The sequence below is a fragment of the Sarcophilus harrisii genome, chromosome 4, assembly GCF_902635505.1.
Source record: "Sarcophilus harrisii chromosome 4, mSarHar1.11, whole genome shotgun sequence".
Lineage (NCBI taxonomy): Eukaryota > Metazoa > Chordata > Mammalia > Dasyuromorphia > Dasyuridae > Sarcophilus > Sarcophilus harrisii.
In genome coordinates, this window is record NC_045429.1 from 105,962,469 (window position 1) to 105,975,328 (window position 12,860).

Consider the following 12,860-nt stretch of genomic DNA (forward strand, 5'->3'; position numbering starts at 1 on the left):
CTGCATTTTCCTCTGAACATTCCCAAACTGGAGATATACAATACAGGAGAGCTCTTGGCAGCATCCTTGGCTGACCATAAAAATAGTATCTGCTCGTTTGCACGACTTTTTATTCATGCTCATTTGAACAAAGTGACAAATGCAGAGGGGGAGGAAAGGGGACTGGGAACTATGCGGAGGAAGGAATAAAAAAAAGTGTGTTATGTGGAGAAGCCCCAGAAGACGGAGCTGCACCTACGTCAAAGGGTCCATGCAGCATCAGAGAAATGGCGAACATGGACGTGTTTTGACAGGTGTATAAATATTGACCAAGGGTCGGAATAATTAGATAATACATTCATGAGGAATTGGCATCTTTCTTAATGTAGGCAGTTCAATGAGAGACAAGATTCTGACCTCATTAGATAATTAGATGCATTTGATGACTCAGAGGTCACTGAGGGGGAAAAAAGCAATCACCTCTTCTAAGAAAAAAGATTTGTGAGAGGAGTAGAAACCCAGCAAATCCATTCCCAAGGATGTGACTGGAGTAACATGTCCAAGAGACTCACACCATACCAGTTCCGCTTGAAACAAATTGGACTCTGGGAAAGTTCTAGAGAGCTCATGTGGGCTCCATAGGATCAGAGTCTCATCTAGTGTCTGATGCCTATTGGTGTTGGTTGTTTTATGGCTGCCATAAACTCTACCCTAACCTAGACCTTCTTTCCCTAAGTGAGGCAGTGTGGCACAGTAGAAAAAATACTTGACCTTGGAGTCAGGGGTTCTGGGTTCAAATCTCTTCTTCCCAAAATTCTTGCCTTTATCATCTTATGTGAATCATAGAATCCTTATATTTCAGTTTCTTCAAGTATACAATAAGAAATTAGAACTAGATGGTCTCTGAAACCCCTCCCAATTCACAATTCCTTCTACTGTAGCATCTATGTTTCAATTCTGCCTCTGACACTATTTATACATCCTTGAATAAATCACATGGACTCACTGGGTCTCAGTTTCCTCAGCTATAAAATAAAATTGGTTTGATAAGACTACCTCCAAGGTCCCTTCTAGCCCTAGATCTATAGATTCTATGATCATTTTTGTATTAAAAAAGGCAAGGAAACTTCCCAACATTAACATCTATAATAAGATGATTGCTGGAGTCTCTGATGGTGTTCATTGACTTAAGAAGAGTAACTCAGAATGAGAGAGAGAGAGAGAGAGAGAGAGAGAGAGAGAGAGAGAGAGGGAGGGAGGGAGTAGGAAGGGAGGGAAGGAGATGAACAGGGAAGAAGGGAGAGGAAAGGAGAGGGAGGGAGGGGGAGGAAGGTAGGAGGGGGAGAGAAAGAGAGGAAGAGGGAGAGAGGGAGGAAGAGAGAAGGAGAGGGAAAGGTCAATAATGGTCATCTTTATTGAAGTGAACTAGAAGGTAATAAGTGGAATGATAGAACTAATTCCTTATTAGAGAGGACATACTTTGTTCTCCCAGAAATCAACAATGCGATCTCCTCTTTGGGTAGTACCAAGTAATAGAGAAAAGGAAATTGGTAGTTCCATCAAAGTTAAAATTTAATTCAAAGGTCTTAAAGCTAAATATCTTAATTGCCAAAAGCTAAATATAATTTACCATTGCTTTCTGTCTGGGCTCCTAGCATTAAAGGGGAGAACTGGAACATGGACTTGACTATGTATTTTTTTTCTCTCATGACTGAGACAAAAAAATTCAATAATTTGGATAGCTCCTTTCTCTTTGACCCAAAGATGAAAAATTCATTTTCCTCTTAAAAATGCCTCACTTCAGCCTCTGCCCCCAAATCATATTTGGGATAATATAATAATAACAAGAAAAAAAGCTTCATGTTTGCCCATCAGATAGATATGCCAGGGAAAGAGAGAAACAGAAAAATAGTAGAAAGAAGAAGAGGGGGTCATAGAAGAGATGAAAATAAGAGAAAATCTTTCCAACAGTTTGATATGCTTATATGTTGGGAAGCTTTATAGTCTTGTATTGATCACAGATGTTTAAATATTGTTGCCTACCTCTAATTTCAGTTTAATGGGCACCAAACCCCAAAAATCAAAGAGACTTTTAGAAGATTCTCTAGGGCACTTAAAATTTTATTCCAGAATGGGATTTTGGAAACTTCCCAATACACTCTTTCATGTGGATATCTCTCCATAGGAAATAGAGATGTCATTTCTGGATGTCCCAGAGAATAGGGAAAAGATCATTGATTGTGGAATCAAATGATGTGAGTTCAAATTCTGCTACTGACATCTTGCCAAACATTTTGCTCCATGGAAAAGGACCTAAATCCAACGCTTAAAGAAGTTAAAATATGTTTGATATATACAGCAAAGGACTAAAGGAGTGAAGATTCCTAAAAGATTTCCCCACTTGCATCCCCTAGGACTATTGGGGCCTTTACATCTGCCAGGAAGGCCTCACTGTAGGTCTGTGTTTCATTGTAGCAAAAAGCCTTTCAACAAATAGTATGTCAACTCTTGGATGCCTGGAGGAAAATCTTTTAGTCTGTTTTTGTTTTGTTTTTCTAATCTCTCAATAGTTGATTTCCAGTGGATCACACATTCACCTTGGCCGGCATGTATGTAGCTGATAAGTCAGGTCATTGTTATTTAACGCACTTGGACAAAGCTTGTTCACCCAGAGTGAATTGGCAGAAGACTAATTGGAGCAGAAGGAAGACTGAAACTAAGCAGACGTATGAAGAAAAAAATACCCCAAACAAAAACTGTTTAAAAAAGAAAGGGGGAAATACATTTTTCAACTTTTTTAAGGGAACAAAGTTGATGAAATTCTTTTTAAATCACCACTGGAGGCAAATGAAAGATAAAAGCACATACTTAGATTCAAAAGTAAGGGATCACTCACAAAACAACACAGACCATAAGCCATGTTAATCCAAGATGGACGATATCCTGCTTAGAAGTCTTCAGGATATTACTTGACTCCTACTCATAAAGTACAATTTCAATATCCAGATTCTGAGATATTGAGAACTAGATGGAGGAGCTGGCTCCTCTAGCTTCTCTCAATCATTTTTTTCCTTGTCTTCCCCAAGACTAAACTCAACAAACCAGAAGTTTCTCCAATCGTGTGGGGCATGGTGCTGTGGAAGTGTGGAAGACATCCTGGATTTGATACAAAAAGTGAGGATTTGACAACTGGATGATCTCCGAAGTTTTGGCCACTTCTAGATCTTGGATGCCTGGGGGAAATCTTTTAGTTGTCTGTCTGTTGTTTTTCTAATCTCTCAACAGCTGATTTCCAGTGGGTCACACATTCACCTTGGCCAGCATGGGTGTAGCTGATAAGTCAGGTCATTGACTTTTTATGAACTCCAGGCCTTGTGAGCCTTTACTATTGGAGAGATTTGGGAGCCACATTTAGGAAGGGAGATTATGGGTGAAAGAGAGCACATCTGTAAATTCTTTCACAGTTCTCTGGGGGTTTCTAGGTTATGAACATACTAGACCTATAAGAATATGGTTATTCCAAAAGGATAATTCCCAAAAGAGGATCATCCCACAAGGTCAAGAACTGGTACTTGTGCCAATAAAGATCAATTCTGTGTTGACTCTGAGTTGTGTGTTAATAGACAGATTTGTCCATGCCATGAAATAAGATCACATGATCATAAATTTAGAGCTTAAAGAGATATTGGAACAGAAGTGCTTAATCCTTTTTTTTCTGTCCTGGACCCCTTTAGCAGTCTATGGGTGAAGTATTCTCAGAATACTATTTTAAATAATTAAATGAAATTCTAAATTTCAGTTAGAGAATAAAGATCTTTTTTTTTCCTATTCAGGTTTACAGACCTCCTGAAATATATCCACATATCTTTGAACAAGGATAAACCATGGACTCCAAGTCAAAAATAGATACCATCTAGTTATCACCTCATTTTATGGATGAGGAAACTGAGATCTGGAGCGATGGATTAATTTGCCCAAGGTCACCCAGTAAGAAAGGCAGGATTCAAAATCAAGTCTTCTGACTCCAAAGCTGGTATACTTTCTATTGTATCATGCTGCCTCTCAGGGAATGGAACTAAGAAGAAGGGGAAGGATAGCTCTATTGGCTGGCACATTGCTAGACCTGTGGCTCAACACTACTTCTGGCCTGGTCCTTGGGGTCTGTTAGAAAGAAGAAAGAAATATGAAGCTGGCAGTTAGCATGTATAGTCTCTAGGGTCAGATACTTCCTGGAAGTAGACATAGGATTTTCCTTCCTCATGCAACATGCCCTGCCTAAGAAAAGATGGGACTTGAGGTTTTAGAGACATAGTTTACAGCATTTTCCCTTATGATTTCTAATAGGAAAAAAAAGGCCAAAGCATGTAGAGATTTCAGTGACCTGGGAGATGTAGACATAGGTGTGCTCTGTTCACTTTCCTCTGGAGCACAGTACATTGAATGAAAGATGGATTAGAATGGAGGTTCTTTGAGGACAGGAATTGTTTCATTTTTTTCTATTTTTATCCCTAGTGCTGAGCATAATTTCTGGCACTTAAGAGGTGCTTAATAAATGCTTATTGATAGACTGATTAAGCACCAGACAGGCAAAAAAATCTTGTCAAGTTGGTAGGAGGATGGGAAGTAGGAGGGTACAACTTTCTCCGACATTTTAAACAGATTACAAAGCAACTGGCATTTGTTCTCACAGAAGTGAAATGCTACTCCTCATCCTATGTGATTCTGCCCATGACTTAAGTAACACCGTTAGAGCAACTTATTGCATCAACCTCAAACGAAAGCTCTTCATTGTGTTGACATCATCCTGGGAATGATTATAACCTTGAACTCTGAGACCTAGTTTCTTAGAAGAATGAGGAGAGAGCCTGACAGTGCTGGCCTGGAGCAACTGGAACACTAAGGCCACCCAATTGCCCCTTTGTGCTTCCTGTGGATGCAGAGTAAAGATAAAAGGAATGGGACCTGACAGAGTTTTCAAAAGCACTGTGTGCCTTTAGCACGTCAGCTCGCCATTATCTCAAGGTCCTAAAGAAGACTGGTGTCAGGATGTTAACGAGCATAAGCAAAAGATAGCAGCTCTGTAATGATATCCCCACTACCGAGTCCATGCAAGAAGATGCTTTTCATTAAAACTTGGAGCAGGGATTCTCAAGTGTCATTGATAGGCTAGGTCTGGCCAGCTGGCCAACGATGCTTAAGACACAGCTGCATTTATAATCCTGGACTTTCGAATGCTAAGCTCTCAGCACTGAATTTCCAACATCTAGACTCTTTTTGGGTCCCTACTGCCTTTGCGTAGGGCACACCTCAAGCCAACTTTACTCTGCGTCAGAGATTTGTATATTCCAGAATCATCTGTGGGTCCAAAAACCTGATAGTTCTCTCTCTCTTCTTTATGCTTCATCCCAAAATATTGCTGGAGGAAACCAACATTTAGGGAAGTAACTCCAGTTGCATTGGAAAGCTCCCAAACATTAATTTATCGGCTTAGCTATGGGGCCCTTTTTGAACCATAGACTGAGCTGAACCAGCTATACTCTTGTTTTTGAAATATTGATTCCTTTTTTTCCAGTTAAAAATGAAAACATAATCCTTGAACCCTTTCACATATACACAATCCCCTCACCCTACCCTTTGCTTTTTGATACTGTTTCTGGTGTTTAGAGCCAAAGAGACACAGAGTTTGGCTTTTCCAAAGTGTGTCTCATAATGGCCTCCAGTTCTGAACTGAATCCATTTGGGGACCATGGAGAAGGCATCCCCCTTTCTATTTTCAACTGGCGGTCATCCAGCTTCTGCTTGAATTCCTCCAGTGTCGGGGAACTCATTATTTAATGTGGTACTCCATTCCATTTTTAAACAACTCTTACAAGTTAATCTAAGGATTTCTGTTTATGAGATAGCAATTGGGGGACTTGTAAGTGTCCCACAATGATTTCTGGCTAAGGACAAAGGTAAAGCAAAGGTCAATTCTATTGAGAATTATAAAAAAAAACATAACATACATGCCACAAAATATTTATCATCCTTAAAAAAGTCAAACCTGGGTTCCTGATACTTTTTTCATCTCCAGTATACCCCAAAGAATGCTACATTGGCATTCCAATCCCATTGGGTTGTACAGATATATAATTGTCCAAAAGGTAGAACCACATCTGGAGATGGGAGCCAATGTATACCTGGAATCACATAGAGGTTCCCAGTGTCCATGTGAGATTTCCAGGGGAAAAAATGGCCTGTTAATGATCCTGAGTAAGGAGGCTCTGTCTCCCTACCTCTAGCAATTGGCTCAGCTCTGAACTCTTTTGGAATAAGAGATCAGGGCTCTATGCAGGCATTCAGCAGCCTTGGGGACTCAGAAGTAGTGAGGAGACACATAAAAATCCAAGTCACTGAATATCCCCGAGTAACCCACTGGGTTTCAGACCCTGAGGTAAATCCCCAGGGCTTCATGATTCTAACCTTTCGTAGGAGACACAATACCTGCATCTGTCTTTTGGTCTTGGATCATGATAGATGAAAGGATAAAAGGAGTTCTGTCCTTCTACCTGTTCCCTCCTTTTCCCCATGCTTGTTACAAATGATTGTTAGGATACGAAAATATACTCTGACACTGGATACTGTCTGCACAAGTGTACAGGAAGGCAGCCCAGAAGGTAGGTGCTAGAGATTCTTGCACCTTCCAGAGTCTTTGGGGATTTGGCAAAGGAGCTGAAGCTCACCTCCATGTGAACACATTCCAGCCACCCCTTTCAATCCTCAAAAGGCTGATGGTTTTTTTCCTCTCTCTCTAATTTTTTTTTTTTTACCAAACATTGTGGAAGTTTAAAAAAACGTCCAAACTGAAGAGAAAAGGAAAATACTCTTTGAACAGTGTACCCCCTCTTCCAAATTTGTGCTAAGCCACCTCCAATACAACTGCCATCTTGCAGAATGGTGACAAATTTCTCTTTGTCCAGAGAGTGGGGGGCATGCCGGATCCACCAGTCCCTCACTGATTTTCCATCAATGAGAAAATCTTACATTGAGAAGAAAATGTTAGCTGTATGCATGTGTTTCCAGAAGAGGGGTTGTAATGTTTAAGTTTTTATTTTAATTTTTAAATAAATGGGCCCCTCAGCTTGCTCCAAAAATGTCTCTCTCTGATTCTGGGGACTGGGGCCTTGATATTTCAAAGAGTTCCTGGGGGGACTGAGAAGATCTTCTGGAAGTTAATATCCTTAGTATCTCAGAGAGCTGTTTTTCAATGTTCGCCATTTTATTGTTTAGAGCTTTAATGTCCTCCTTCAGTTCATGCTTCACCTCCAGCATGGTGGCCTGAAGAGTCTGCTCAGGGATGGGGTAGAAGGAATGCTTGACCTCTGCAAGGATCGGGCTGCGGTCCTGAGGACTTCTGGTCTCGCCAACATTGTCCAGGCGCAAGTCACTTTTGGTGATCCCACTATCACAAGAGTCTGTCTTCTTCAGAGTAGCCTCCCCAGATGTCTTTGTCCTCTCTGGGAGGGTCTCCATGGACTCCGCCTTGGAGACTTTATTCCAGTCCTCCCCCTTTCCACAGGCATCTTTGAAACGAGCCCAGCCTTTGCGTCGGGGACAGTCCCCCCCACCCCCCTTGGGGCCCAAGCCATCAGACACAGGGGCATGTAGTTTGGCGTGGTCTGACACCCCTGAGGTAGATGCTGACTGGAAAGAGACAGGAGTGGCCGGGCTCTCGCGGACAGTGACGATGCTGGCCTTTACCACGGTGTGGTTAGCGGAGGAGTGCTCTGACAGAATGTTGCCCTTCTCCACGTCCAGCTCATCCAAATCCCGGCCTCCCCTTTCTGCCGCCAGTCTGGCCTCCTTCTGCTGCCGGAATCTCTGGAAAAGCCTTCGGACAGGGTGGTCTGGGGGCAGGATGAGGGGCGCCTCATTCTTCCGTTTCATTCGCTCTTCTTCTTCCCGCTTCACATCGCTGATCTTTCGAAACACAATCTGCAACAAGTAAAATGACATGGGAGGTGTTTAAGATGGATGATGATGGGAGCCCTCATCCTCCCCGACATCACAGGTCATGTCCTTCAACCCACCCAAATGTTTTAAGAGAACCAAAGAATGGTAGAGCTAGAAGGAAATTTGAAAGTTACCAAGTCTAGACTATTTGAAGATGAGAAAACTCAGAAAGACCTACCCATAATCATATGGCTAATAATTTTTAAAAATCAATTTATAGTTATATAGTGTTTCTAATTCATTATCTACTTTTACTCACAACAACATTGTGAGATAGATGCCATTACTATCCCTCTTTTTATAGATAAAGAAATCAAAGTTTAAAGAGGTTAAGTAATTAGTAGTCAATTGCCACAGAGTTAGTATTAGAAGTGAAATCTGAACTCAAACCCTCTTGATTATAAGTCCAGGGTTTTTTCCACTAATTGTTTCCACTAATTGAAAATTGTCATTTTTCAATCATGTCTGATTATCTGTGACTCCATTTGAGGTTTTTCTTGGCAAAGGTATTAGAATGGTTTGCCATTTCCTTCTCCAGCTTATTTAACAGATAAGGAAACTGAGGCAAACAGGATTAAGTGACTTGCACAAAGACTGGATTTGAAATGAGGAAGAGGAGTCTTTCTGACTCTGAACCTGGTGATTTACCCACTGCACTACCTAGCTGTCTACTATACTATATGGCTAAGTGAATTTATGGCTACTAAATAGTTAAGTGAAAAACCAAAAACTAAAACCAAGTCTTTTGACTGTTGGTTTAATGTTCTTGCTGTGTAACTATGTTATCTTCTCTTAGAATAATAAAAAAGTAATTTAATTTAATAAATATTTGTTTAGCACCAATTATGTTCTTTTTGTTTTATTTTTTAATATTTTAAAACTTATAATGTTCAAGACATCTTATGGCTCAGGGGAATAGTGACTTCTGGTTATGAATGGCTAAGTGAATTTATGGCTACCAAATAGCTAAGTGAAACACCAAAAACTAGAACCAAGTTTTGATTGTTGGTTTAATGATCTTGCTGTGTTATTATGCTGCCTTCTCTTAGAAAAATAAAAAGTAATTCAATTAATACTTATTTGTTTAGCACCAATTATGTTCTTTTTATTTTTTATCTTTTTAACTTATGTTCAAAACACTATATGGCTCAAGAGAATAATGACTTCTGGCTTTGTTTGAATTATAGCTATCATGTGAGGTTTTACTCACTGATACTGGTGGGTACCTTCTCTCATCTTTACTGCTATGCTCTGATATTTCCTTAATTACTGACAATGGGGAGAGCTTCTTTGCTTAAAACCAGCTTGGATACCCCAGAGAAGTCTGTATGTGTAATGTTCCCTATAAGAAGATGACCAGGGCACTGGCAATTATCTAGCTTTTATCCTACTTCTAGTCAAAGGAGCAAAGAAGAAAACTTTCTCTCTAGCAAAGTCTAGCCAACTTTATCTTCCCAATATGCATACTCTATACAATTCATGCTCTAGTCAAGACATCACCCTGGTGATCTCATAGGGCATTTTTGAGAGTAAAGGGCAAACAATAGCAATAATCCAGACCAGTTGTGCTACAGGAAAGGTGGTTAATATAAAACTCTACATGATCCCTTACATTTGTATGGCTTTTTCTAGTTTTCCAAAAGTGTGTGATGCTGCAGCAAACAATATCCAATCTTCCCATCTGCTTCCTAATATCTAGGAATTTCCAATCTGTAACAAACACCTACCAATCAGTTCTTCAATGTCTCAAAGAAGATATACAATGAATGTTTGGGGTTTATGAATACCACCATCTATTTGTAGGAACCTGAACCCTAAAGTTCTAGAGTTAGATAGAACCTTATAAATCCTCCTAGAAATGCCTTCTCTCCTTTTTTCCACCAATCCAAATCTTAGTCATCTTTGACAATTGGTTCCCATTCTGCTTCTTTCATGAAAATTTCCCAGCTTGCTCTTGTCTGTGATCTTGTCATCTTCTAAATTCATAGCACTAATTTCTTCACCATACTTTTGGCAATTAGATTTAGCCTTGTGAAATTTCTGACAGTTATGCATTGGAGACAGAGATGGATTTGGAATCAAGAAGACTTGCAATCACTTGTAGCCTTGGACATTTACTTATGATCTCGGGTACATCATTTAACCTCTCTCACAATTAAATTCTTCATCTATAAAATGAATATTATAATAGTTCTTGCCTTTGAGGTTGTTATAAAAAGAAAATAAGATGGTATTTATAAAGTGTTTTGCAAATCTTAAAGCACTAAATAAATATTAGCTATAATCATCATCTCTGACACTATCTTAAACTGTTCAACTTTTATATGGCAGGCAGAAAAATACTAGAAATTTAAAAGCCTGACACTTAAACATCAATTGAATGTCAATAATAATAAAGTAGCATTTAGATAATCCTTTAAGATCTGCTAAATACTTTACATATGTTATCTCATTTGAGTTCACAGCTATCCTATGGAGTAGATACGATTATTATCTCCATTTTACAGTAGGGTTAATTGAGGCTGTCAATAACATGACTTTTCTAGCATCACATTTCTAGGCAGGATTCAAACTCTGGTCTTCTTTGATCCAAGTCCAGCACTCTGTCCATTGCACCATTTAGCTAACTCTAGGGATCTCGGTTTATTTAATCAAGAAAAGAGATGACTTGGAAGGGGAAGAAGTGAAGCGCAATAGCTACCTCTAAATATTTCATGTGAAGCAAGATTCAGGATGTTCTCCTTAAATCCAGAAGAAAAACAAGGAATAGTGAGTGAATTTCTACCTGCTGCTCCTAATTTTCTTTTTCTTCTGGGGCCTAATTGGAAAGGTTCATTTAAGCTTCCTAATATTTCAAGTGGTGAGCTATGTTAAACAAGAGATTCTTGTTTAGATGTGAGCTGGTCTAGATGACTTCTGAGGTGTGCCATTCTGTGAAAGTATCCAATTAGAACTGAATTCAGGAGCCTAATAAAAGACTTCCTGGTATAACATCTCTGACAAAGGGTCATTATCTCCTTAGTTGAATATTTACAGTATTGTGGGTGCATTACTTACTTTTATTTTATTTCTTTTAAACTTAAATAGAAAATAGGAAAAGAAAACAAATTGCCATGTGCACAGAAGAATGAAAGAAAGGATTCAAAATATAAAATAATAAATGGGTTCATTACTTTTTAAGGCAGTCCATTCCACTTTTGGACAGCATAAATGTTATGGAGAGTAATAATGATTCATATTTAATTTTAAAGTTTACAAAAAAATTTTCCTCACAAAAACCTCTAATGTACATAGTTTGGATATCATCTACATTTTATATCTGAGAAAATCATGGATTAAAGAAATTATGATTTACTTAAGTTCATACAATTAGTAAGAGAAAGAATCTAGAATTCAAATCCAGGATATGTTCCTGGTTTAAATACCCTATCTAGCCAAGCATATGCCCCCAAAAAGTCAAACATAGAAAGACCCTATTAGTGACAATTAGTAGCAATGCAGGGTTAACAAAAAACCTAGAAACAATATAGGTTTAGGGATACTGCTTAACAAATAGCAATATTAATAAATAGGAAATTGTGAATGTATGGAAAATATGAATGAACTTTGGCAGAATGAAGTCAGCTGGGTAAGAAAAACACTGCAGAGGGACTTAAATGTAACTCAGCGAGCATCTCAGCCTTTATGGCCTGAGGATCTTTTTATGCTGTTAAAAATTTATGAGAGCTACACACTAAAAAAATCAAAAGTAAATAGAACAAATATAATGATCACTTGAATGAAAAAATATGAGAGGATACTCTCAACCCACCCTATGTGGAGATGGGAGATCCACAAGTGTTAAAAACATTACACATTTTTGGGGGGATTTTTCCAATATATTAATCAGTTGTGCTGATTTCTTTTTCCCTCTCTTAAAAATATTTATTAAATGGAATGTCTTCTTGGGAGGTATATATATAGAGAGATACTTGGAAATATCTATACTCATGTAAGAAACAGAAGATATTGAAAAAAGAATTTTAAAAAGAGAAGCTGAAAGGATTTTTGTTTATGTGAATTACATTTATTAACATTTGCCAAATTAGAAATTACTCATTTAATCTACTAAAATTGAAATTTAATTAATTTATCTAAAATAAAAATAAATTACTTGTTAAAATAAATATTTTTATGAAAATATATTTCATAAAATTAAAAATAGTGAGAAGAGTGGCATTGTTTTACATATTTTTGTAAATCTCTTCAATGTCTGTCTTAATAGAAGATAGATAGATACTCATCTTTGCTTCTGCATTCAATGTGTTGTGATATATTGTTTTGGTAAAGTATATAAAGAAAATCTGGTCTCAGATATGTAGTTGGAAAAGTGAGGAGAATTTTAATAGGGCATATAAAGTCTTAGGATTATTATAAAAATAGTTTTGACTATATTATACAGAACACCATATATATCCACAATTAATTACATAATTAACAGTCAATTGTATAATTAATTAATAAGATAGCAATAATAATATATAATAATTATATTATATGTATATTATATATATATATATATATATATATATATATATATATATATTAGTTGAAAACTTCCAGAAAGAGTCTCCAGGAGTCCCAAAGGTGCTCAGACCATACTCAAGAAGTGATGATAATAAGGATGAATAGAACTCCAAAAGAAAGCTAGATGTCAAGTAATTAGAATGGCCAATCTTAGTCTTAGAGAACTGATAATAAAACACAACTCTCTCCTTTAGGTAAAGATGTGTAAGACGGAGACTGCTTGGCAAACTATCAAAAATGGTCCTAGCATCAGTTAGTTTTACTTAATTGTTTTTCTTTGTTACCATAGAGGATTCATTTGGGGTAGAGTAAATCTAGAAAGG

The 12,860-nt window shown here is 37.9% G+C and overlaps 1 protein-coding gene across 1 annotated transcript in view; it reads right to left on the bottom strand.

Annotated features, from left to right (window-relative positions):
• Positions 1–1,306: 1,306 nt before the first annotated feature.
• KCNH1 (potassium voltage-gated channel subfamily H member 1) overlaps positions 1,307–12,860 on the bottom strand; it is a 491,105-nt gene continuing 479,551 nt past the window's right edge. Inside the window, exon 11 of the mRNA XM_031937311.1 lies at positions 1,307–7,953. Coding sequence (XP_031793171.1) covers positions 7,096–7,953 — 858 coding nt within the window. The 3' untranslated portion in view covers positions 1,307–7,095. The remainder of the gene's footprint in view (positions 7,954–12,860) is intronic.